At 44.0% G+C, this 27,026-nt stretch overlaps 1 protein-coding gene across 1 annotated transcript; it reads right to left on the bottom strand.

Moving 5' to 3' along the window:
- Positions 1-298: 298 nt before the first annotated feature.
- On the bottom strand, positions 299-25,846 carry kitlga (kit ligand a). The gene is made up of 10 exons (XM_035643020.2): positions 25,518-25,846; positions 8,403-8,513; positions 7,730-7,786; positions 7,346-7,498; positions 6,804-6,984; positions 5,228-5,281; positions 3,919-4,022; positions 3,597-3,703; positions 2,606-2,670; positions 299-2,472 (listed from the first exon to the last, which is right to left on the bottom strand). Exons 1-9 carry the CDS (start codon positions 25,530-25,532, stop codon positions 2,640-2,642), a joined length of 813 nt encoding a protein of 270 aa, XP_035498913.1. The 5' UTR covers positions 25,533-25,846; the 3' UTR covers positions 299-2,472; positions 2,606-2,639.
- Positions 25,847-27,026: the final 1,180 nt, after the last annotated feature.

Raw genomic sequence — 27,026 nt, 5'->3', positions numbered from 1 at the left:
AAAATGCACTAAAGAATGGCGCTTGAAGTTCATTTTCTAAGAATCAAATGTTTCTACTTTTCGAAGCAGGCCACCTCCAGCTGAACTGCGTTTGCCTTCAAATGGCTACAGACGCGCAGTTTGAAATCCCAGGGGCCTGTTGGTTATGATATTCAGCCTTGCTGTCTGCATTTAAGCTGTTTTCCCCGGGGATCATGTTTGCAAAATGAGTGTGCCTTGAGTTGGATTCCCTGGCGAAAGGTTGACTCGAATTCCTGCACGACAATGACAGCGAAAGCAGCCGACCATGCAACAACAGTTGGATACGTGTACTTTATTCATATCTCATATATGTATACATTTATACAAAAATACAGAATACAGTAGAGTTTTCACCCAGAATACCAACCAGGCAATAATTACATTTGCTTTTTTGGCACCCAGACTTGTTTCCTGCCCAGAGCCATTTGATTCATCGGGATGGATTGGGCCACTCGAGCCCGAAAAGCACTGTTCAGAAATGCAGCTCTGCACGCGCTCAGACCACACAACAGCCCACACAGGAACAGCATTTAAGGGCAGTCATTCTCTCCACTAATGCATGGAATCGCTTGATTTCTGGCTTCAATGCATCAGACATACGGACTGTTTATGGCTCTTGCCTATGCAAGTTGGAGACCATGCAAATGGGAGACCATGTTTTATATATATATATATATATATATATATATATAAAAAAAATATATATATATATATATATTTATATATATATGTATAATATATTTTTTTTATAAAGAGAGAAAGAACGAGAGAGGTTTTTTGTTCACAGCTTAGACCTGTTGCGGCTCATGATATTCATAGACTATGTATGAAAAGCAACGTTTGACATACTGTATATCTTGTCTGTTAGTTAGTCTGTGGCTATAGACTAGCCCGTGTCTCTGTCAGAATACTGCACTGCATGTTATAGTCGTGTAAATCTAGAGACGATTGAAGAGAAAGTTTCAGGTCTAAACTGCCATCGATAGTATGTTCCAATATTGTTAAAAAAAAATGCATTTTTGAGCACACGTAACTGGCTACAAGCTCTAACGTTAACAGTGCTTGACCACGCCACTAATCTCAGATTATTCCCGCTAAAATTACTGTCGCTGTGGGTTACATGAACACCAATGTGGTATACGTTTGCTAACACAGACTCGGCTCTAAACTGCCATAAAGAATATGGCACCAGTAACATGTTGACGCTAACGGAGAAGTTCTTCAAAGATGCATTTTGGAATGAATAAAATTTTCACGCAGTTCAACTCAAACAAACAATACTTTACAACACCAAAGGATTCCAGCTATTGATGCTGCAAGGTACTGTTGCTTCAAACTATATGAACACCAATGTGGTATACCTTTTTTTTTTTTTCTTCACTCACAGATTCAATTCAGCACAATATACTGTACTCTCATCTCCTACAACAACAACAAAAAAAGTCCCAACATATAGTCCCATATACACAAGAAACAAGCGGAGTTACCAGCTGAACTGTTTCCTAAAGGTTTACAAAGGCTAAAATGTCATGTGTGGTCAGAAATGTCACAACCACTGCAGATTGTTCCGCCGAGAAAGAGTTTTTTACATACTGGAGCAACTGCTTTTCTTCCAAATCATAACTGGGCATGGGTCAGGCCGACTGAACTGTCATAGTTGGGATTTTGTTCACGAGAGAGAGACAGAGGGGGAGAGGGAGAGAGAGATTGGAGATCATATTTGTTGGGTTACTGCGGTGAGATTATTCTAATCTGCCATGTAATGATCTCCCCACTGTCTGCTACCACACAGAAAGGCTTTTGACATTTACACACCGATTCAAGCAGGCTAATCAAACAAGGCACAAAACCAAAGAATGGACGTGGTACAATGTCAGATCACAGACATGAGAGAAATACTCCGACTACGCACAGAAACAGACGCGTGTCCCGTCACTTCTGCCGGTGTCCGCTCGTCGGCGGCAGGGCGGCCCGATGGGAAAGGTCACAGCCAGCGTGCCCTCTTCACACTGCTACTTCGCAAGTGATCGTCATTGACAGTCATCCGTTGCCTTTACCCAAAAGTATTCATGACGCAGCCGGGGTGTGGTGGATGATTTGCAGGAGCCAGATGATCCAGTGGAGGCCTGTGTGTGTGTGTGTGTGTGTGTGTGTGTGTGTGGGGGGAGGGGGGTTCCCCCTCTTCACAAAATCTCACACGGTCTTTTACAAAAGCATGCGGTTGGTTAATGCAGTCTTACAAAGAAAGGCAAGCTTATCCATACGGTAGCAGGCATGACTTAACCAAAAAGGAAATTCTCGGCCATGGCGAAAATCGTGAATCTGCCGTTGTGGTATCTGGAGAGCAGTCAAAAACAGGCCTTTCGACTCGGAGGGTCTCGCTATGGAGTTCCGCCTCGCGTTTGTTTTTCATCACCTTCGAAAACACCAACAGGAGAAAAGAGTAGAGCCCTGTGGAACAGAGAGAGACAGAGAGAGAGAGAGAGAGAGAGAGAGAGAGAGAGAGCGGGGAAAAGGGGGGTTAAGGCTCGGCGACAGGCAAGGACCAAAACAAGATTGTCTCCGTTTGCCGTGAAGGGCTCACCAGTTACGCAGAAGAACACAGATGGGTAAAAGGATTACACCGCTTCGATGACGTTCAACTTGTTTCTGTAATTGAGCAGAAAGGAAAGTATTAGCCATTTCCCTGCGACGATGGCAACAACAACAACAACAACAACAGAAGCAGCAGCTCTCAAAATAATTTGCTCCAGAAAAAATAAAAATTGGCTCTTTTAGGGGAGGCTGAAAGAGCTTTCACATGACAAGAGTGGAGCGTTGCATTCAACACCCAGTCTGCTGGTGTATGCACAGGAAAAGGTTTGATGCCAAGCAGGGCCTAAATTCAAAACCATGACGATTTTTTTTTCCGGATCTCAGTATCAGGCGCTTCAACGCTGATCCTGGTGAAAATGGCCTTTTCAGAAAAATTGAAAAAAGGAATAGCCTTCAAGCGGCACAGAGCTCCGCGAAGGCCACCATGCGAATGAGGCTCGACACTGTTCAAAAAACACACAATCCGCACATCGGCGAGGTCGTTGGACGATCCATAACCCAGCTGTCTACGGCCTGACATCGCATGGTCGGAAAGCTGTCGAGAGCCAATTTCTACGCTCCAGAGGACTTCTATGCTCTGTTGGTGTCTTGGCCTTCATACATGCAAAGTAAAGGTTTGAGGGTGTCCTCCTTTAATAGAAAGTTTAAAAAAAACGACAACACAAGGGTCTCTGTGAAGCAGCTTATAATGAGACATAGTGTACACATTTTATTTTTATGCTGACTTTTCCGCCTTCTAAATGACCACTTCTTTCAAAAGAACCTTCACCTCCAGCGATGTGACGCAGGCCGAGCTGAGATTCGTTTGGAGCCTCAAGCGCAAACCGGCTGAAAACAACCCAAGCGTCGCCCACTGTTTGCAGTGAACCGGCCGGGACTGAAAGGGGGAATAGTTTCCTGTTGAAATTAGTTAGCTTTGGCTCTAAAAATGCGCGTGAAAGAAAACCCAAAAGAGAGAAAAAAAAAGAGCAACCGCTCACTTTTCTGATGTTTCATCCAGCGGAGGGGCAGTCCATTCTGTTCCCGTGGAGAGTCCCCCTTCTTCAGGGTTCTGTTGAAGCTCCCCCTCGTTTCTCCATGATCGGACCTGTTCGGGGCGCAGGAAATCACAGTTAATACCAAAGTTCTCAGACTCCAAAGTTGCAGTCCCCTGAGAGTCGGAGTGACCTCTGAGAGGCCGTCTCCAGCCGTCATAAATTCCATGGATCAAAGAGCCCTCTCCCGGCAACAACAAACAGACATATCCGTGGAGCACCTCAGGAAGTCAAGCGGGTTAGTGCCGTGGGTCAAAGGTCGGCTCACCTTCCACACTATCAGGAATACGATGACTACGATCAAGATCAACAGCAAGGAGAGGAGGATTCGCTCCACCACCTCAGGAAGGAATCTCGCTCCTTGATTTGGGACTAAAAAGAAGAAGAAAAATATCATGGCGACAAATTATGATTTTCAGCAAGAGACTTTGAATTATATGTCACATTTGTTACTCCTGGGAGATGAAGGATTTGACACAAATATATCAGGCTTTTCTTGTAGTAACAGTACATATTGTTGAAATTGATTTTATTGTTTAGCAAAATTTTAATGCATATATTACAAGAATTATCAATTTTTACTGGCGAAAAAAAATCACGTTCGAACAAATGTGACATGACTGACAATTCGTTTGGATGTACAAGAAATTGTGGGTTCAAACCAGGTTTTTTTGTGAGCTAATAGTGGGCAACACAGCTGCAAATACCGGCTCCATAATTGTTAACATCCTGCTTGTAAAGTTTCACAACCGATTCAATCATTTAGAAGTGGCAACGCCACAATAAAACAGCTAGACCGCCCTCAGCAGTTGAGTAAACCACTGGGTTTTGAATAAAACGCATTCCAGACTGGCCTTAAAGATCCGACCAGGATAGAATTTTTCCCCAAATGTGGAATCTAGTGTAACTTGACCATCCGAGCGAAAAAAAGCATTTAGGAAGTGCAGGGGGACTTTTTCTAATTCACAGTGCCACATCGTTGTAATCTGTCATTCTTGACGAAAACATGCCACCCACCCGAAAAACAAAAAAGGATATACATTATACGTTATTTTCCAACGGAGGAGACCAATTTAAAGTAGACAGCATATAAAGATGGACAATGTGTCTCCGATGGACAAAAATGAAGATATTGAGCCTGGGCATTCGTGACTGTTGGGTGCCAACCATCTGCCTCCATGGAGGAGGCGGGGCCAAATGACCTATATTGCAGCCAACCACCGAGGAGGGGGGGGGGGGAATCCCGATGTTTTTGGCTTCACTTTTGGAACACGCAGTCGCGGACACAAAGCGTTAAACAGGTGGAAAGTCATCGCTCCGCAAGCCTCTCAACAGGGAGGGTAGAGAAAAGCCGAGATGAGGTATTTGTCCGGCACTGTGTCGTTAGTCGCGCGACAGCAGTTCCGGGGGGCCGCGGGCTGACTTTGCTCTTGGGGAGGCAAAAGTAGCGCATCCGTCAAAAGTTTGCCGCCGTCACACCGGTTCGGCTGTGTTTTTTTTCCCCCCGCCAAAACTGATCACAGATCACTTTGTTTTTTTTCTCGTCAGTTTTTCTCACAGAGAGAAAGGGAACTCACGTGACACGCAGCCTGTCGTACAGTCTGAGCCTTCCCTGCTGGACGTGGGTGATTCTGGGCGAAAAAAAAGGAAAACAGAAAAGAAGAAGAAGAAGAAGAAGAAGAAGAGACAAAAAAAACAAACGGTTGGTGAGTGCAGGGTCACAAGAGGAAAAAGTGTTGCTAGATGATGAAAACATATCATTGTTAGGTGTCCCCCCCGCCCCAAACACACACACACACACACACACACACACACACACACACACACACACACTGTCTGGTCTGAGCCAACCACCCCGGCAAAGAGGAGCCGAGCGCTTGGGAAGATTGGAAGATTGCTCTGTAATCAACACGTTTACATTCAGCTTTCGGCCCCTTTCTTCCTTTCACAGGCGCCGCCTGGGGACATCTTCCCTCAGTCCTGTGACTCAGCCGTGTCTCCACGGGCCGTCTGAGCGCCGGGACGGTTTGGAGTTTTTGAGCTTGCGAAGAAATAATGGTCCGCGGATTCAAAGGCTTCTGCGAGCAGGCCACGGGAAATGTTTCCTAAATGGAGCCCGTTCACAAATAGTCCAAAGCGGGTGGTGGTGTTTTCAAATGTTGTCAACATTAAAACACCCAAAGATTCGGTTTACCACCCAAAAAAATGATTTTTTTTTTCCCTCACTTATCACTGGCGATAATCGAGCCAGATAGTTGATAGGGATTGCAACACAAATATTCTTCCCGCTCGACCCCCTGATGAATATGAGTAATGTAAGCAGCTTGCCTGTAAGAGTTGTCCGCCTGGAAGTCTGTGTGGGTTGTTAAATGTTCTAAGCAGTGTGATTATTGTCTTGGGGGGGGGGGGGGGACTGTAACATGGAGAAGAAATTCAATTCCCCTTTTACATCTGCAGCTGACAGCGGCACCGGCAGCGAATCGAGTGTGAACATTCTCTACCAGGATGCAACTACGGATTCAACTAACAACTATTTTCATTCACAATTAACTCCCTGGTCGAACAAACTCCCTTTACATTGGTTTGAAAACAGAATAAAGCATCAAATGCTCACATTTGAGAGGCTCCCTTCCATTGATCATTGTCAATGAATCATGTTGATTATCAATCGACCAAATATGTCTGCACAAATGTAGAGTGCCTTTAAAATGCTTGCTTGTTCTAGGAGATTATTTGGGTTTACATATTTGTCGCTTTGACAATTAACAATGGTGAGTTCTGAAAAAGGATCTTGTGATAGTCATTCAAATTGATGACCATTGAATATTCCTCTCTCCCTGGGTTGATTTATGATATGATTTTATTTTTTCTTCTTCTTATCGTATCTAGAGTACAAATGGTGGAAACAGCATAATTTGTCGGCAATCATACACTACAAATGGAGATTCCTAATCATTGATCGCATACCAAGATTCTAACCGAGAGACGAACAAACTTGCCGTTTGACGTCACCGCGTACAGTTGGCGTTTGTCTGCAGAGCCGGCCCCCGAGATTCAAAGTCTAAACGCTGCACTCTTGTGAATGGCACAGGAAAAGTAGGCCAGATATAAATACCACACACATGAATACATTTCTTTTTTTTTTAAAAGTACCGTGTAAATATTCTTCTGTTGTTACTGTGTAGGGTGTGGTGGGACAAGGAGGAGGATTGCAGTCATCTGAATCTTCTCTATTCTGTGCAGCTAAAAGGAAGTCTTCGACAAAGTCAAAGTACCGCGCTGTCTGCCACCTCTCTTCCCTGTAGTGGCACTCGAAATCGTACATGATCGGCTCCTGCGAGGACAAAAAACACAATTCGAAGAGCTCAGACCATTCGTTTCAAGGCTCTTAAAGATAAAAAGTAAAGAAAATGATGCGCACATTCGCGATGAAGCTTGTGATTAGCTGCGATTCAAACATTTAATCATTGTAATACAGGCTTGAATAATGTTCAATCTGTTTGTCAGTCACGCTTGTTCTTCAGCTTCATTAAGCTTTAGTCTGTATTTTTGCTGAAGCCATTTTACTCACTAGTTGAATTATGCTTTCCACATCGCTATATATATATGAGTTAATGTTTTCTCTAACGGTGATTCCATAGTTTTCCATCAGCTATTAAGGTACATTTAGTAAATCTACCACAATGTGAACTTACCAGAGACCCCATGTTGAGCCGCAGTTCTTGGAGCATTTGGATGAATATGCTAATATCTTTTCTGTTGGATGAAATGTTTCCAAACTTATGCGCTAAATCTTTTAAACTCTCCTCCAGGTAAAACACGTTTAATTTTACCCAACACATCCCCCCCTAGAAGGAAAAGAAGAGCAGAGAAGAGGCAACAGATGAGCTTAGGCAATGAACTGTTTGATGATCAAATGCACTAATCTGGGTCATCCGAGAACCATATTGTTGACAAGTCCAACAGTACTGAAAATTAAGAATGTCTAAGTGTGACACATTTGGTATTTTGTTTTAAGAGAAATGCTGGTCACAAGCCATGAAAAGGGAACAAGAAGAAAAAAAAAGCCTGTATCTTACCTCTTCTTTTGGAACGTAATGTACAGGAATTTTGTAATCTTTAGGAATATTTTGTCTCTGTTGAAGCAAAACAGGGAGAGAAAACAAGAAAATAATGCATAACTGCAAATGCACGGCATCACCCACCGTTATCCAAACATAATCCCGCTTTGATTTCCTCCCTCTGTCTGCGTCCGTTCACGTTATCTTGGCCCTGCCGTTTTCGCTCTGTGTAGTTTAGAGCTCCCTCACTCTCTGACCTTTGCTCACATGAAACGCTGGTCATAAAAGCAGGTGGCGGCAAGCTTTTGAAAAGATTACGTACAATAATGTGGTACATCCAATTAGATCCAGAACTGCTTTAGCAGCGGCAGACAAGATTCTGACCTGACCTGGCCACACCTCCGTCTGTCCGGACCGGTAAACGTCTGACTTGTAAAATGCTGTCAGCAAGTTAAATAGGAATGTTGCTTTCATGTCTATACTATGCCAATAAATGGTAATAAATCTAAAGATAAGCGCCTAAAGGAGCAAGCACGCTGTAATACTGTACCCTGCAGATTGAATATACAGTATCTATGTCACATTACATGCGCAATGTCGCTGCATGTTTTAGCCCGCGAAATGACATGTGCTTTCATTTTTTTTCCATCAAAAAAACCCCAATTGAAATGAAATACAGCGTTGTCCTTACCAAAACAGAGAGCCTAGAGATGTCATCTGTCACTGGGTTGACGTCAAATCTACTTGAATGTACCCCAAGCGTGATGAACAGCAGTAAATAGACACAGACACGTATCCAAATCTGCAGATCAAGAGGCAAAAAAAAGAACAAACACATTGTGACAATGAATTTCATTTTTTTTCCTTTTTTAAAAAAAAAAGCAGTATGAAATAACATTCGAAACAAAACTGTATTTCAATTTCTCAACTCAAAAGGCCTGAAGTCTTCATCATAGCCATCCAAAAGCATTTCCAAACCACTGATCACATGAACAAAATGGCATTATATACACAAAGTGGCCTTTATGTTTAGGCATCGGCCATAAACTGACACAATGACAGACATGAATAGACCCCTCTTGCAATTCATCAGCCATGCCTCCACCTCAGCATATCATGAGCCACGTTTGTACAGGACGTCAATTGTGAATGGAATCGGAGTGGCCCCCCAGAGAAAGCCACAAAAGCGTCAGGGATTCTGCAAGTTGCCGTGTCGCACATTGCTTAAAATAATAATAAATATTGCAGTGATCCTTGCGGGCAAATTGCTTTGTGACAATTGCTCAACACATAACTACACAGTAAGTGAAAAAAAAAAATGTACAAAGTTAAGTGTGACAAATGTAATGTGTCCAGTGTTGTGTGATGCAAGTCCCCGGGGATCTTGAAGAAGCACAGACGTGCAGAGCGAGGAGTCTCTAAGCAACGGCGTTGGAAGGTGTGAAAAGTGGCAACGTAGTGTGAGAATTCCCGGGGTATGTAGTACGGATATAGTCCAGTTAAACAGTTAAAACAGTTAAACATCTGGCCTTCCACCTATCTCTTGACAGCAGCGGTGGGGGACCTAAGGCTGAGGCCTTTTGATCCTTTACACTGGATAACACACAAAAAAAGCAACTCTGAAATACCAAGACTTGTCCTTTGGTGGTCCCTTCAGGTCGAATGCCTGTGCGGGTCAGAGTCAGGGTGAATGCGAGAGAAATGGACAAACGCATACTTCTTTTGTCCGAGCAAAAGTCAAGCCAGTCCGCCAAGTTTGCAGTGTAACACTCGCAGTGATAAAAAAAAAAGAAGAAGCAAATCACAAGGGTCAATATAGCTGGCCACAAAGCTGCAGCTGAACTGGACACGTGGCAAGAAACAAATGCACTTGGGTTGAAGTTAAACGCTATTTGGCAGAGTTTGGCCGAGGCAAAGTTGGACGAGTTGACGTGTTGAGTAAACCGGGATGGAAAGTCATTCAGAAGGAGAACTCGCAAAAGGCGCCGCTGGCAGCGGACAGAGATTCTCACGAAGACCCAGCACAGAGTGGATTACTGACATGTCACAAGATACTGAACGAGAAGAAGAAGAAAAAAAAGCACACGCAAAGAATGCTGCAAGAAATTTCCAGTTTTTCTCTCAGGCAACAAACACAACAAATACTGCCCAACGAGCCATTTATGTGCATGGGATTGCATGGGACTGACACAAGGGAGGAATCGCTTTGCAAGCCGCGCATTCCGTGGCAAGTGCAGCTGGAAAGCGGATAACACAAGTGTGCATCCTGCTCCTCCGAAGGACTACAAGGCTGCTATGACAACTCAACATGCTGGTGAGTTTGCAAAAACCCATTCGGGCATTTGGCAAAAGGCCTTCGGGACATGGATGGCCTCAGGACTTCTGGAAAATAGAAAAGGCAGTTCCAGCGCCGTTAGAGGATTTATTGTGTTCTACAGTATGTGTTCAAAAATGAGTTATACACCTTGGTATATGCTATGATAAAGGAGGGGGCGGTGCATACCCTGTGCTTGCGTTGTTTATAGGATACTCTTTATACACTATAATGTATACAGTATACTATACGTCCTTTTTTTAAAAGATAAAGGATCTATAACTTAGTGTTTTGAGCTGTTGCTTCACTGCGTGCAGCACTCCAGTGCAGTGTCCATCCATAAGGAAAGGCGGGCAGGATTCGGCATAAAGTGGGTGGATACGTCACCGTGCAACTAAATGTGACTAGCGCACGGTTCTCAGCAGTGCGCAGACTTCCATCCTAACACCCCGACCAAATGAGCTCCAAAAGTTAATCACCCGGGGATACCCTTCCGAGTAATATTCCCACCCAGCGGTGTAAACTGGTGCGATCAATGCGACTTTGGAGTTTGCCACCGCATGTAAACGCAACGCAGGGACACAACAAACCCGCACTGCGAAGTAATTCCGTTGAAAAAATATGAATTAATAACAGGCCAGAACACTCTCTACTTGCTTACTCAAAAGGGGTGTGGTTGAAATAATTACATGCAGTTAACGTTTAAACAGGTAAGACAAAAAAAGAATCCTAAAATAACACACATATATATATACTGTATATACTTAATTTGTTTAATTTACGCTTATTTTCTTAATTAAAGTTTAATATATTTGGTTGTATTCGTGTTTTCTTTTTTATTTATAGTTATTTATGATAAAGTTTATGGTCAATCTAAAAATATCAAGCCTCAATTAAAGGTTTGATAGCAACATCTTAGTAGTAATTGACAGATTCATATAAATATTTATACATGTATAATAAATCAGCCTCTGGGAATTCCCCAGAGCTCGAGGTAAGTGAATGTTTGTTCTCTTTTTAAAGACGTTGCCACAAGAAATGACATGATGCTACCACCATTGCAAGAGTGAAAACTTTAGACATGACGATAGACTTTGTCACGGAAAACATTTTTGGACTCATCACAGCTGAAAGGCTGAAAATGTGATACCGATAACATTAGCAACAACTTTGATTCATTCAAAAGCAATTATCATTGGCAATTATGTATCTATGAGCCGCTAGCTCCGGGCAAATGACTGAGTAAAATACACATATACATTATATAAATGAATGAACAAAAAAGGGGAAATAATAAGTTAATTGTCCGTGTTCCCCTTTCCCTACAAATTTGGTAATTGCCTCGGAACTTATGGTTATGAATAATGAAGGAATAATGGTATCTGCATATTTTTTGTCTACACTATTTGAGCAGCTTTCGTGTCTTCTCGTGTCACTAAATCTGAAAACATTTTTTTTGTCATGTTGCTAGTCGCCAGGACTCCGACACAGAAGCTGAATATTGATGGGATCGGTTAATTCCAGTTGGACTATGCTGAATGTACATAAATTCAAACTGCGTATCTACATGCATCTGCGTTCTGTCATCTACTGCTTTGTTAGAAATATTAGAAAAAAAGATTGTAGGACAAGTTTTTGCAATTCTGGAACATTTGACCATACACACACCAATGCCTTTTAGCGAGGAATACCGAGTGTCAACTTAACTTTTAATTACAAGGAAACCTCCACAGGGCAAGATTTTGATGCACTCGGACTGTTCCTTCCCACGGTTGCACCAACCCCTGATGGAGTTGTGTCGGCTCACTGTACATTTACATTGGACATGTAAATGGTTAAACCCCCGTCTCTTTTTTTTTTGCTCCTAATGTAGCTTTATCATGCAGTGGACCCACAATGCTCGTCGTGATGCCGGAGCCCATCCCAAAACAAATCAGCATCCTTAAAAAACGACCTTCCTCTTTGGTGAATAACGCTTTGGAGCATTTCACTAATGAGACTGAGCAGATATCTAGTCATACGGCAATTCCACTTCCATGTTTTTTTTTACTATAGTCTTTTACAGCTACAAACATTCATACTTTTTGTCACATACATTTTCCAAGCTGAAGTCTGGCGATTCAGATCAGTCATTTTAAAATCTTGGCAGACGGCGCAAGCCACATTCCTCCCATTGCTATACATCTGCCAAACAGAGCCACAACAGGAAGAGAACAATGAGCCATTAACAGCAGGAAAGGCCAAAGGCCAAAAGCACCATTTCAAGTGTACACAGGATGTAATTCAATTCCACTGCTACTGCTGAACTGCAAAACTAAATGTCTTTAGAATTGCAGAACGGGACGACGAGCAAACTGCGATCTGGAGGGGGTGAGCAGAAGGCCAATGTGTGTGGGGCATCTTGTGATTCATCAGTTCTCCCTCAGCCTTTGCACGTTATGAGCCACATTCGATCACACCAAAAACCTCAGGTACAATTACACGAGCCTTCCAAGTTGTCCAGCAAAGTAAAACTGCCCCGAATGATAAACACACTTTTGACACAAAAATGCAAATCAGATAAATCGACAAAAGGATCTATATCTTATTTGAACGAAAGCTATGTTAATTACTTCCAGACATGGCAAATGACCAAAGTCACAAGCAATCTAAAGCGACATGTCCCAAACAGATTCTGACCGGATGAGAATAAAAGGGATTGAGCGGTTTTGTCTAGCGTGAGCTGAGCGTCAGGATCAAAATGACTTACATGGGAAAGCGAATACACACACTTCTTATGAGCCAAATTCATCTAGGTGGCTTTTGTGTGACCTGATAACTCCTAGATAACTCTAACCCTCCGTTTTTTGTTTTTTTGTACTTGAATGTTAAAAACAAGGCAAACAAGCCAGGCAGGCAACTTTACAAAGGGGTGGCCGGCAGAGTCGTCAAACAGGCTAGCAAACATCCGAAAAAACCCGAGGTATTAATCACCTGTGCACATAAAGGTCTGCAGAGCTCGGCAATGTGCAAAAAAGTAAATGAAGACAACTGGTGAGCGCAGGCAGTGAAGTCGCAGCGGCTAACAGGTGGGAAGCGAGGCCTAGGGGAGGGGCTAGCCCTGAAATGACGTGGGGATTTTTGATGGACGGTTGAAAACATGAACGCATTTTCACACATTTGGCACAAACTCAAAAAATGGATGGGATGTGCAAACTGCCAAAAAGGCCGGTGCTTAATGTCTGTGCTTAAAGTTTGTTTAAAGGATTATTTAGGGAGTATAGTGGGTGGTGGCCACTAACTCTTCATGTCAAACAAACATCTCACTGTTAAATGAAATCAAAATGCTGACAGGAGTTTAGAGGCTGGGAAAAACCATAAGATAGTTAGGGATAAAATAAATGGTATGATTGTACATTTTTATTTGGGAGAGGATCCAATGAAGGTGGGATCATTCCGTCTTGAAACGCAGCCACAGTGCACCGCCACTTCCAAACCATGGACACCTAAAGTGTGTGAACGTTTGGCATCGGACATTTGTCTTCAATCAATTTCAGTCAGAAGAACAAGTGTTCCAACAAAGGATTTCGAACAGAAGAAACATAAAACTGCCAACTCAACGCCTCCTTGCAAAGACCTCTGGCTCTCACAGTATTGATTTGTCTGGACCACTCAGGTTGGACTTTGCGAAACGTTCTCCTAACGTGTCAAGCACCACATCTTCCCATGCTCTCACCACCATGCTGTCATCTGCAACACTACTGATTCGCTCTGTAACGAAGTTGGCTGCTGTATTTAGTGTAATCTGTTGGCAGAAATTGAATATATTATTCTTCACAAAATTTTCATCAGTGTATAATCACCTGAAACCCGGGATCGTTGTCTTTCCATTACCTCAGAATGAGCCCTTAATATCAATATAGGAACTGAGGGAGATGACCTGGAAGTGTTTCATCGGCAGCAATGATAAGAATATGACAGAGAAGGGCAGCAAGGCATCATGTATGAAGCATTTCCATCTCATCCCCGTCATGTGGATGAATATGAGTGGACAGGAGCGATCTCAATGTGACGACCTTTTCCTTTCAGTTTCGTAGACAATTTTATTGTTTTTATTTCACTTCCGAATGAAGAATAAGTATTTTTCACAGCGTTGTCCATGTTCACACTCAATGAATCAACTCGCCTATAAGATGCTCGTTTTTTTTGTAGTCCATCTTCGGAAATTTGGAGTTTCACCACGGCAGACGCACGTCAATAACATCCGCCGTCGCGTGACGACGTGGTGTGGTGAAAGTCGGGTCGGATTCTCTGAGCACCGCTGTCGGCTTTTCCTAAGTCCCATTATTCCTCCTTCACGACTTTCCTTGACCTCATGACAATTTCCATTGAGGTTGGGGAAAGTGGTTAGGAGAAGACGACAGGAAGGACAATCCCAATCCACCCAATGTCCTCTTCCGCAGAGTCTGCCATGTTTGACAACCAGGAGCCCTGAACGGACAAACCCAACACTGGCTCTAGAGAGAAACCTCTAACATGTTATGTTAACTCAAAGGGGAGGGCGTGACGTAAGGCGATTTTAATTTGCCTGCAATATGCATCTCCACCACCAGAGGCCACTAACTCCTCGATGCTACTGCTGATCGACGTTAAAATGGTGATGAGCCCGAATATTAAAGAAATTTCTAAAGGCAGTGTGTCTGTTTACAAAAGCAGTGAAGAGACAAGTGGATCTGAGGCAGACATGTTACTGCCTGATGCTCTTAAAACCTTTAAAAATGAGCATTCATTCAAGCAGCATGACAGCTAGAGCTACACCGTCTTTACTACTGGGTGTGTATTGGGTATTTGCATAGGTCAATTTACCATTAGGATATATTTAAATATGTTTTGGGGAATTAAACGACTAAACTTGTTATTATAAGATATTGAGCTTTGCACACAACTGATTTATTCACTCATGGTTTGCCCAAGAATGTCCCAGTAAATTCAACAATTAATCTAACAGGAAGAAGGACGCTGCTATTTTCTGTAATGAATAACACGAGGCAACTAAAAAACAGCACAGGGTCAAGTTTTGTCTCATAACTTGTCTCCTTCCATTCAAGCATAAATTGATATTGTTATTGTGTTCCGTATAAAGCAACAACCGGCACAACTTCTGGCTGGTTGCACATTGCCAATGTGTTCTTAGCCATTTTATTAATGCATGTCATTATGTGTGTTCCTTTTGTTCAGTGATTGGCTGTGCAATGCATATGGATGTTTGCTTAATCTTAGCATTCAAGAAAATGTTGTCAACTTGAACAACCGTGACTTCTAAAGATGTATAGATTATTGGCTGTAGATGATTTATGGTGGATAATTTATTAGAATTGCAGCCACTTTAGATTGTCTTTACGGAAATAAGGTATTTACCATACCTTATAAGCAAGTAAATCTTTTGCGTACATTAATTCCCCTTATCTATCCCGGCACTTACAGCATATGAAAGTGGACGCTTCTAAAATATTATTCGTCGCACATAAATGAATGTATAATTACAGCAATGAGTTTATTTTCCATTTGGTTAAACAATCTTCACATAATGCTTGTGAAATTATTATCATACTCTGTGTTAAGTCAGCAGACAAATAAACAACATACTTTGACAAAACCAAACCGCAGAGTGGAAGTGTAATTCTGATGTTATCATAAACTGTCTTATTTCAGCAAGGAAATTTATGGGAAAATATCTTGGTTAAATAACACCCAGGCAAAAGCAAACATGTTCTGTTTCTACATGTTCCAAAAAGGCATGTGGAACCGCGATACTAAGTTCGGGCCAAACATACCAATAAACAACCGGCTTCAGTGAGAAAAGGGAGCTCAAGACCAAGAGTTCAAGTCACTCATTTGAATGTTTCCCCGAGACTCCCCGAGCGACCTTGTGAGACTGAAGCCGCCGCTGCGCTGACAGGGCACGAGGACATATGCTGAAAATGGTCCTAACCCTGTTGCTGTGTCTGAAAAACAGCAAATGCACCACTTTGATTCCCAGCAACAGCAAAACCAGCACCCATCAGAGGGGGAAAAAAGCGTGGGCCAGTCAGGTGCAACCCCTCCAAATTGAAAGCCCTCCGCATTGTCAGGTGCATTATGGCGCGAGCCCACTCTCCCCTCATCTCATTTTTTCCGCCGCCACTTTGAACCCGAGGCATCATTAGCTGAACAGGCTCTCCAGACCGCCGGCCTCGTGGCCCCCTTAACCACATAATCTCATAAAAGTGGAACACAGGACCTTGCATGACGTTAGCCTGCCATAGCAACATGCGGCCCTGACAGAGAGATGGATATTTGATCCATTCGCCCCGAACAGTGTTTTGATTCTTGCCATGTGACGTAAGTTCCCATGTTTCATAATGCGGATTATAACGGGAGATGATAAAGGCCGGGCAAGCAAAAGAAAGAAAAAAACCGAGCTGCTGTTGTTGTCCAGATGCTCCAGAGCTCATCCAGGCTTTGGTTGATCAAGAGTTTCATTTCATTCCGAGGTTTGTTTTAGCCCCTTTCATTTTTTTGGGGGCTGTTGTTTCTTCTGGGATTTTTTAAATTTTTTTACTGTTTATTGGAAGATAAACCCTTAATGTCTTTCATACTACTACACAATACCCTATTCCCTCGAAACCTGAAATCATTCCAATACTTGTACATCACATTGTTTTAATCACCCAACATTTCCTACTCTATGCTGTTTACTGACGAGAGAAAAAAAAGACATCATGATTCTCTCCAACACTGTAAAGAATTTCCAGGTCACAGGTTACCAGGATAGGCCTTACATTCACTTGTCAATACTTAACATCTCAATAAAGGAGCTACAAACACCCTCCAATACTCACTATTCATTGCGATCTCGCAATGAGTCAAACATTAGCAAGCAGAAGACTGTAGTTATCACTCAATCCATAACCTTGAAATATAACATGGCAAAAATAGCCACAAAACAAATGGACCCTCGATCTCCGAGCGACTGGAGCTCACTTATTTCACGGGTAAATTGGATTAGTATCAAGCATCCAGTCTGCCGTCGCTCCTGCCTGTGGCGGTTCACTTACAGTAGCTGGCACTTACAAATCAGACTTCACGGTAATAGAGGGGAATCAGACAGTTGCGTTGACGTGCACAGAGTCGAGGCGGGGCAACGCGAGAGCCAAAGAGGCCCTGTGTCTGATGACTGTGGCGAGGTTCTTGGCACAGATAACAGTTGCATTCTTCAGCGTTTTCGCTGGATGGAAGTGGTGATTGGTTGGGGTATGAGAAAAATTATAACACAACAAAAGTGACCTTTTTTCCAAATAGAGGGACACAAACGGCGATGCAATGCAGCGGCTGCTCTTTGGCCGGTTCTGGACGGAAAGGGGTTTTGCAGAATGTGTCCCACGGGGCGACTTGACATCCGCCAGCAAATAAAGATGCACTGAACTGCTGTCTCCTCTACACATGAGAACGCTGACAACTGACCTCCAGCACTGGTTGAATTTCAACGCTCTATTTCTCTCCCAAATTTAGTTTACAATGGCGGAGTTCCTGAGCCAGCGAGCGCACTACCAGGACACCGAAATTGGCTAATTCCAAAGGAATGCTGTGATATGTTTTTTTCTTTTCTTGTTGCCCAATTTCCCCAAAAACGGCTGCAGTGAAAAAACAGCGATCGGTAAATTGACGGCCAGTTTTGCTCGGGAACCAGTTCCAAATTGTCGACCCACCTGCACACCCTTTGCCCCTGAGCTCGTTATTAGTTTCCTCGTTGCATGTTTTTCTCTGTCCGATATTCATGGCGGTGACATAACAATGTACGTGCGTATGGTGCTGGAGTCATGGTGGGGAGGAACAAATGGTCCAAGTGGATAATTCCATGAAAAGAAAATGAGGATGGTGCTGTTATTAATATCTCTTTAAGTGGTCAAAGATGAGAAATATGCTGAAACATCTCTCGACGCAACGCAGGAATGCCTTGTAGCTGGTACCCCCCCCCACACACACTCAGCTTTGGCCAAGCAGAGAGTCCCTCGCACCCAACACCCAATGTTATTTTAATATTAGCGCCATGCTGGCGGGCTTGGCAGATTCTTTTTCTTTGACCGAGAAAACCTAAATGAAAAAAGTTTTTTTGACAGTTACTGCACAGCATGGATCTACACAGAATAAATGAGACAATATTACGCAGCACGAGGTGGCGCTGGGGGCCGAGTCAATGGCCAGGGCATGACAGATGGAATGTCATCTAGCAGAACGAGTGAATGTTGAGGACGTTAATGAAAAATAACTGTTTTGAGCATGGATCTGGCTGCTACCTGATCCACTTAATAAGGTCAGCGTCTGGCCATGCCTGATCTGATCAGGCCCCAGATTGGAATCGGCGTATTCCTTCTTGCGAAGGGGCCAAGGGCTCAAAGGGCAGATGAGCAAAAAGAGAACAAAGAAAATGTGTGACCTATTGAATCACTGCATTACTGATTAACAAACACATACACAAAAAAAAATGAAGATAGTCATAGTCAGGAGGGATGTGACAAGCCCCGTTTGTCACAGTAACATCACACAAACGGCAAATGGCCTCCGCTGGTGTTTCTGACTTTTGAGTAATGCCATGCAGCTCTGGAGAAAACAGCTGAAAAGACAGAGACTGGGATCCCGTGGGCTGAGATGAATTAAACCACTTAATGGCGCTATTGCTCATAGGTGCATCGCCAACAATGCAATACAAGCCAGGCACACAAGGCAACAGACAAATTGCATTTCATTTAACACGCCATGAAAACACCGTGCATGCTTTGTTAATCAATAGGCACATGTTTGAGGGAAAAACAGGAAATGAACGAACTTCTTAACAAATCCCTAATGAGACCAGGAACCAGACACAATGGCTCTGGTGGGAAATCCAAAAAGAACACCCACTCTGGTCAACACGGTGATCGAGATCATAAGTGCAAACCAAAAAACCATATTCCCCGAGAGACGGAGCAGTGGTTTAACCAGAACACTGTCTATGAGACCTACAGTGAGGTTCAAAACATTCATTTCGCGGGGGTTGGCAATAGCTTTTACTCCGTCTTCGGGCACAGGATACGCAATCGTGGATGGATGAGGCTTTGATGGTCGATCTTGATAGCGTCCCGCAGGAAATCTAATCTCGCTACCGAGGGCAAGATTTAAAAAGGAGGGAGGGTGAGAAAAATGCTTAGTGACTGCGCTTGCTCTCTCTTGTTTTCCTTGAACAGGAAAATAATTATTTAATGCTCCCATTACACAGGCCTACAGTAGCTTCCCTTACTATGTCAACAGAAATTTGCAAAGATGGAACTGGTTTTATGTGCACTAACTGCAGGAGGGGGATTTGGCTTGGACATCAAGGATGAACGTTGGGAAACAGCTTCTTCTTTTTTTTTAACCAGATTCTCTTATAGATTTCTTGCCAATTTTTTTGTATTGCCTTCACACGGCTCAGCTTCATTTCTACCCTGTCTTACTCCTGAATCCGAGAATCAACTTTGAAGTTGTGATTCCTCCCGGGTTCTCATTGTGGGCCGCGTGTAGAGGCTCAACAGCTACTTGATTCAGACAAAGTGGTCTCTGCAGCAAAGCAGAGTGTGACTGTTTTCAATCACAACATTTGCAACAAGAGCACACGGAGAGCGCAGACCCCCCACCCCCACCTCTGAGCAATCCCTCATCGCCCGTATGCTGTTTCAAGTTCCTTTCTCGCTTTGATACAAATTTTGCTTATTGTGGCTGTTTGAACTTTCGTGCTTGTGATTGACTGAAAAAGACAAGGGTGTGTTGAAAAAAAAAACACATTCCTAAAAGTAAAAGTATCAGCAATGTATTGGAAATACTATTGTGAGAGTATCATGCACTGTAGGCCCCACATGCATGATCAAGGTTAATATTCCAGTCATTAAAAAAATGAATTCTTATTGCCAATGTTCAGGGAAATAACATGTCAAATCCATAAGTCCAATGGCAGTCTAGTGTCCAAACTGACATAAACAGCCCCTGAAGCCACGACAAACTGTTTTAGTTGACTGCACAACATGTTGCATTTTTGCTTAAAGCAGTAACTGTCGTGACAAACCCCTTGTACACCTCAGTGCTGTTTGTCGAACAGCACGGATGACTAACGCACTTTCTGCCTTATCTGTCGAGTGCCCTCTGCGGCGAGGAAGCAGTGCACTAACTGGCATGTAGGTTTCAACGAACATGATTCAAATCAAACCCATCCAAATGCCCTCCAGCAGCGGCTGCTGCTCCGTCGGACGTACACTGGAATTGCTCATCGTGGGGGTAGAATATTCACTTAAGATTACTTGGCGCTTGTAAAAAATATCCAGCGGTCCCGCGTGCGTACGTGCGGGACCCCGAGTTTAAGGCAACGGACCAATAACACAATCCTGATTCGCGGAAACGAGTGTGGATACACATGTATGGCACAACCGCAAGACGGCGAGTGTGCTGATTAAATTCAATGTTTCATCACAGTGGGGGACAATGGCAATCGGGCCACAATTTGCTTCAGACGTCCTTATCTCCACCAGATGACGGGCAGAGGAAACGCCGCAGAACTCTCAGCAGAGCGATGGACCCTTTAAGGCTAATTTTTTAAAAATCACTGGAAAAAATGCGGTTTGACGTCTTTGCCTATATTCTCGGTGCAAAAACGGAAAGGGTGAAAAGGGAGAGATTTTTCAGTATAGCTCTTGGCCAAAGCAGAAACCACAATAGAAAAACGTTTTCACGTACAGTTCTTGTTTTTTTCCAGCCACCTGGAAATACTGCAGAGGGGCATATGAACCCTTGATTCACCTGCTGGAATTGGCTGCCAGTAGTGTCCGCACCATCTGCGCTATGGGTGAGTCAGACACGAAGGGTAAAGGGGAGGAACGCACCGTAAAGAGATCAGGTAAGCGCAGTAAACTGCACCCTGAAACGGAAACATCAACTCAGAAGTGAGGAGAGTCTGCGCTGGTTTGAGCAGCGACAGGCAACACATTTTCCTCATCTAACAACCTGTCGATTATTATTATAAGTTGTGAAGTCACAAAACTAGAAAAATGTAATCTTGTACATTGTGACCATGAAAGTGGGAAATGACTGGAGACACAGAATGAGAAAGTCGCCGTGCCAAATGCCGGTAGCCGACTCTGTCATATGTATCACTGTGGCTTCTGGTTCACACTTCCTGCCAACCCACAGAACAGACGCGTCAGCCTGGCACTGGGTTTGTGTGCCACATCCATGTGACAGTGATTTCCCCACTAATGCACTCATTCACACACACACCCCACCAACTGTGTCTGTAGCACAGCGACAAGCCCGAACTCGGGTCTAATAAATCTTAAAAGAGATTCAGAATGGTCATTTGGAACTTGAGACAACAGGTTGAAAAGGTGTGCAGGAGATCCTGTCTGACAGATATTAGTGTACCATGCAGTGATTGATGTCTTTATTTGGCTGAGTTATTTGAGTTTGTTTCTCTTGCATGACATTTTTTTGGCTACAATAAAAAAACAACCTCTGCCACTCCTTCATCCAAAGACAAACACACGCTTCACCCCTTCTGACACATTTAAGGGGACGACTTCCCGATGAGTTCTTGGGTGTTGGGTGACAACACAGAAATCAAATACAGCTAAACGACAGGTTTTCCACAAAGGAAATCTGCAGCTCGCTCCTCGTGACGCACCTTTCTAAAAGACGTTATAGTTAGACTGGGCATGTACTCAATCCAATGCTCTCCTCTGGATCTGAGACAGCAACACCCGCTGTCCCGTTAAAATAAACTGCCTGTGCAGCATTTGCTTTTCAGGAACAGCGTTGACTTGTGCAGGCTTGTGTCATCTGCAACGTCGCCGTTGGCTGTTTTCCTTTCTTAAGCAGAGACCTTCTTTTTTTCGTCTTTTTTTTTTGATCCTTGCCGAGGAAACAACATCTGCTGTTAAGAAGAATGATATTAGCACTTGATCAAGAGCTAAAGTATGTTGGATTCTGGACCTAAACCCTCCACAACATTCCTTCATCCCATGCAGCCGTTTCATTCATACCCCGATATTCAGATTCCGCCTGCTAAACGAATTGTGTCACTGGACCAAATTGATTACAGTTTGACCAGTGACATGTGACCCCGGACATCAATATGACTGAACCTCTTCAAACCCATGCGACCTTTGAGTGAGTTGATCATCACACAAATAACCACACCATTCCCTTTAAGTCAGGAGAGGCATTAACGTGAACGAATTGTTTGATTCAAAGCACCAACATTCCGCTACACTGGATGAGCATAGCACACAGTAGCAAAGCATAACAAATGTTTTTTATTTCCTTTCTCGGCGTCAAATATGATTGAAACCATTTCTATAAATCATCAACCCGTGACTTCCTTGATTCAAGTCTTTATCAAATGCACTCTGTATTATTGAACTTGCCACAACTAATTCCTTCCGCTGTGATTTCTGGAGAGTGTAATTCTGACACATCAACACCCTCCGTGCCACAACGCCTGCTTCCTCAGTGCTCCCTCGCACATCTGACGAAATAAAATCCAATGTCGCTTCTGTTCATGCACTTGCCTTCGGGCCTGCACCTACCTGCACATTTCAAAAAACCCCGGGACATATTTCGAGGACGCCAACATGGTAACGATCTAGTTCACTCGGTGGTGTTCCGCGTTCGGAGGCCCCCCCGGAACCTGGACCACATGCCAAGGCATTACAGCAGAAGCGAGCCGAGCTGCCATTATTAGAAGCAATGGGTTTACAGCCCATGTAAAAACCTGGACCATGTGTGCGTCTAACTACGCTTTACCTGCCTAGCGTCCCTTTCGTCGTTACCCTGGCAAATAGCTCAGTCAGTCAACAACCTGCAGAGCTGTATATCACCACAGAGATCTGACCCCGGGGGCGCAGGCAGTTGAAGAGAAGATGTCTCGCATGCCTCTCGGCTAATCCTTATCTTGAACTTTTGCTAAATAACTAAATAAAGTAGTAAATAACTCAAAGTTGCTTTCGCGTAGCAGAAACCCTGACTTAACCGGCTTTGCTTTCTGAACAGTGAGCCAAACAAGTGTGTGCTTTTTTTGATAGCACACTGGAGTTCAGAGGCCACGACGTGTGTGACACGACAGTCGGCATGTGACCAGCCCCACCATTCCGCAATCTGTACCTTTTATACATATACGGAGCGGAGAGGTGGAAGTAATGAGCTTGGGTGTCCGTTCATGGGTTTGGATTGGGGGGGGTGACATGCGACGACTGTCTGAGCCTCTCAGGCCCCGACTGCTGTGAAGGCATCAGGGCACTAGCACTCCCTACTGGTGCCAAATGGACTGTGGACGTGTGAAGGTCTCGACCGCGCTCTCCCGGTTTCTCCCTCGCACGCACGCACACACACACACACACACACACACACACACAGGTATATACAAAACATGTGTCATTGCTTCTCTAGAAACTCTTGACTCTCTTTGTTGAACGATTACGCGTCATTACGATTTCATGACTATATTACAACTTGTTGCAAAACACCAAATATATAGTACCACCATAGTTTCACAAAAAAATTGTACTATTTTGCCCTCCGGTCCTCGATGGGACTGTGGGAGGACTATATAAGACAAAATTCCAAGGCAACTCCAACTAGAAATTGGTGACAAATCCCTTATTTCCTGCGAGTGATTAGGGGTGACAGAGGAAAGCACTTGCGAGTCGTGGTACGGACGGTATAATAGAAGATGAAAGGTGTCAGTTAATGCGGACGGGCACGCAGCACCATCTCACTGTACAACTTCATTGAAAAAGCATTAAGGGAAACTCTGCTCTGAAAATGATTAACAGAGGCAGGGATGCAGGAAAAAGCCAACCCTCCCTCCCGAAGACTTCAAAGACGTCTTCCCGGATGCATGCACAGGCACCAGGCCCCCCTTCCTTCTCTTCTATGATACAGTGATTAAAAGGATCTTAAGTTGTCAAAAAAGGGAGAGAGAGACCGAGATGAGTCAAACCCCCTGATATGCACAGGGGTCAGTTAAACAGACCGGGGGGTTTGTAATGCAAGTTAAACCTTTCTAAATTTAGTTTACACAACTTATTGATGTGCACACAGCGCCAATTCTGACGTCTAAGACATGCTTCAAATTGAGCTGTGCACACACACACACACACACACACACAAATAGGAGAATGTTTTAAATCAAGGAGACATTTAAAAAAGGTTGTTTCTGCTGAATATGTGTTGGTGGGGGTTTAGGGGGTCGTGTCTTTGGCCTCACTTGATCAAGTGACAAGAACGAGGCCCCGGCCGTTGTTATTTATTTTATTATTGCATGCGTAGACATTGCTTCATCGGAGGATATGGGCTTTGGACCACACCCATCTTCAATCTTGAGCCGCATTCGTGATCTCGAACTACATTGCCCGTGAAGTTTTGTGACTGCAATATTGCACTAATGCTGTGACAAAAAAGAAAATCTTTGCGCAACACACACACACACGCCCGCGCGCGTAATGAGAGGGGTCCCGGCTTGCAGGAGCCCCCCCGGTCGTCGATGTGCGCGTCTCTCGGGTCAGCCATGTCACGGGCCACGCACGGTGTCAGACTGTGATTGCAGACGCGCTCACGACGCCAGGCGGGCGGATGAAGACGAGGAGCGAGGAGCGCACCGCGGACGCAGAGGCGCACGAGATTGTCTCGGATTGTGCCGTCGCCACAGTTTAAGAACGCACAGATCGGACAGAAGCAACCTCGCTTTTTTAACCGCAGCTTATTGTTCACATGCCAGCAATATGTGTCACCCGAGACAGGTGGACACATGATGGTTTACGTATCCAACAGCAGGCGAAGAGTCCGACCACGCTCGGAGAAAGTGTAAACACGTTTACCCACATTGGAAATGGCATGGTATCAACCGTTCGCCTCGCGCTTCGGTGCGCCTTCCTCCACAAACCCTCCCCGATCACTCGATGCACAAAACACTGTTTACAGAGTGAGAAGTAACAGTTACGCGCGGCGCGCGGAACACGCCGGAGAGCCAGACCGACTGCTCTTGAACAAAAGAAACGTATCGAGCCTGAAGGCAGCGGGAGGCTGCCCATCGCCACACGGCAGACGTGGATGTGGAACAGGGCAGGAGGAACCCTGGACAGGTGGAGCCCTCCGAAAACATGTCCAGGTGAACGGGCGCGAATCGCGCTGTGCCCCTTTATGAAAGTCCCTTCAAAACGTGAGAGAGGCTATTCAAAATGTCCAATCTAACAAGACCGTCTGGTTAAGTTTGTCTGCTCGCGAGCAGCGAGAACGTGTCCCGTTGCTCTGCGTCACGCCTCAAGGCAAACGGGTTTCCCCCCAAACCTAAAGTTTAAAATATATAGATCTATATATCTATAGATATATATAGATATATATATCTATATATATATAGATATATATCTATATATCTATATAGATATATATATAACCCCCCCAACAATCACTTACTTTTGACTTCTTCATATGGAACGACAGGAGTTAATCCAGTGTGTGCGAAAGCCTATTTTATTTTACTTCTACGTGGGGGAAAGGGGCTGTCATCCTCTTGTGTGCACATATCCAATGCCTAAGTCAGTAGTATCCAAGCAGGGGGGGGGAAAAAGGAGCCCCGGCGACGAGAGAAGCGGCCAAAATTGCCAGTCGAACTAACACACGCTGCAGCCTGTAGGCTTGTGACGGGTGGCATGTAGCCCATCTATCCACGACACCGATCCAAACACTGAAGGGCTCGCGGCGGCGGCGGCGAGGGACGGCGCGCAGAGGGGAGGGCGCAAAGCCTTTCTTTTACTGATGCGTAAAAAAGGGCAGTCAAAGAGCCGCCCTCTGACGAGGCGCAGTGTGCAGAGGTTCACTCCAACGCCACTCCGCTGTCCGCCTGGAATCGACCCATCAGACTTGAAAACGCGTTCACAGCTCCGCCGAGCGGATGCATCTCAGTGCTTAAGTTTGTTGCCTCTCTTACGTGGTGGTGTTATGCCGGCATAAGTCCACGGGTGGCTTTGCTTCAAGTTTGACGCTGCTCTGTTGCAGCGCCAGCGCATGCAAGATGGCTAATAATCAGAAATCGATTAAACCAAAAGGGAGTTATCTTGTTGGAAAAAATATAGAGGATGGATAGCCTTTATTGAATAACTCTCTCTCTCTCTCTCTCTCTCTATCACACACACACAAACACACAGATATTTTAGCACAACATAGTTGGACTGCAAAGGTTTTTTTCTGGTCAGTTGTGACCAACAACTTCAAATTACAAATATTATAATTATTATTATTAACCTTTATTTCATTCTCGGGGTACAATTGAGGTAATGACAAATATTGAAATGACAAATCAGCAACAATGCAAATAGCGCAGAGTAGTAAATGTTTGGAATATGAAAAGGACATAAATCTCTGAAAACAGGAACATCAAATGAAGGACGTGCATCAAAAAAGCACAGGACACGATTCAAAGTGATAAAAAGTAAGGACGCGTAAGTCACTCAACACAATTACGACCGACAACAACAATATGAAAGCATTGATACCTACAGTGAGTTGAGGGACAGGAACATGATATTTTGGAATATGCAGGATGGAAGATACACCCACATACATTTTCCCAGATTATTGTTTCATTAATTAAGATAGCAGTAGGACTTCTGAGCACAGATTGTTTTCTTTTTAACTTTACAGTTTCATAAGAACATGGTCTAATGCTCGCCGTGATAAAAGGTGGGATTTTCCCTAAAGTCGTTGTTATTTACATCGTGGCGCTTTTGCTAAATACTGATATTGCAGTGACCTGATGGTCTTCCTGCTGGTGTCCTCATGTATTCATTAACTGTACTAGGTTTTAACCCACAGTCACGTCAGATAGCCTATATGTTGCCGTTTTTTTAAACGACACTCGTGTGTTGCATACATTCGTCTCTATTTTAAGTCAGACCACAGATGTTTGTATGATATGTATACTTA

Source organism: Scophthalmus maximus, chromosome 7 (assembly GCF_022379125.1).
Source record: "Scophthalmus maximus strain ysfricsl-2021 chromosome 7, ASM2237912v1, whole genome shotgun sequence".
In the NCBI taxonomy this organism is placed as follows: domain Eukaryota; kingdom Metazoa; phylum Chordata; class Actinopteri; order Pleuronectiformes; family Scophthalmidae; genus Scophthalmus; species Scophthalmus maximus.
The sequence above is the reverse complement of the archived record's forward strand: the minus strand, read 5'-3'. Positions and strand labels throughout refer to the sequence as shown.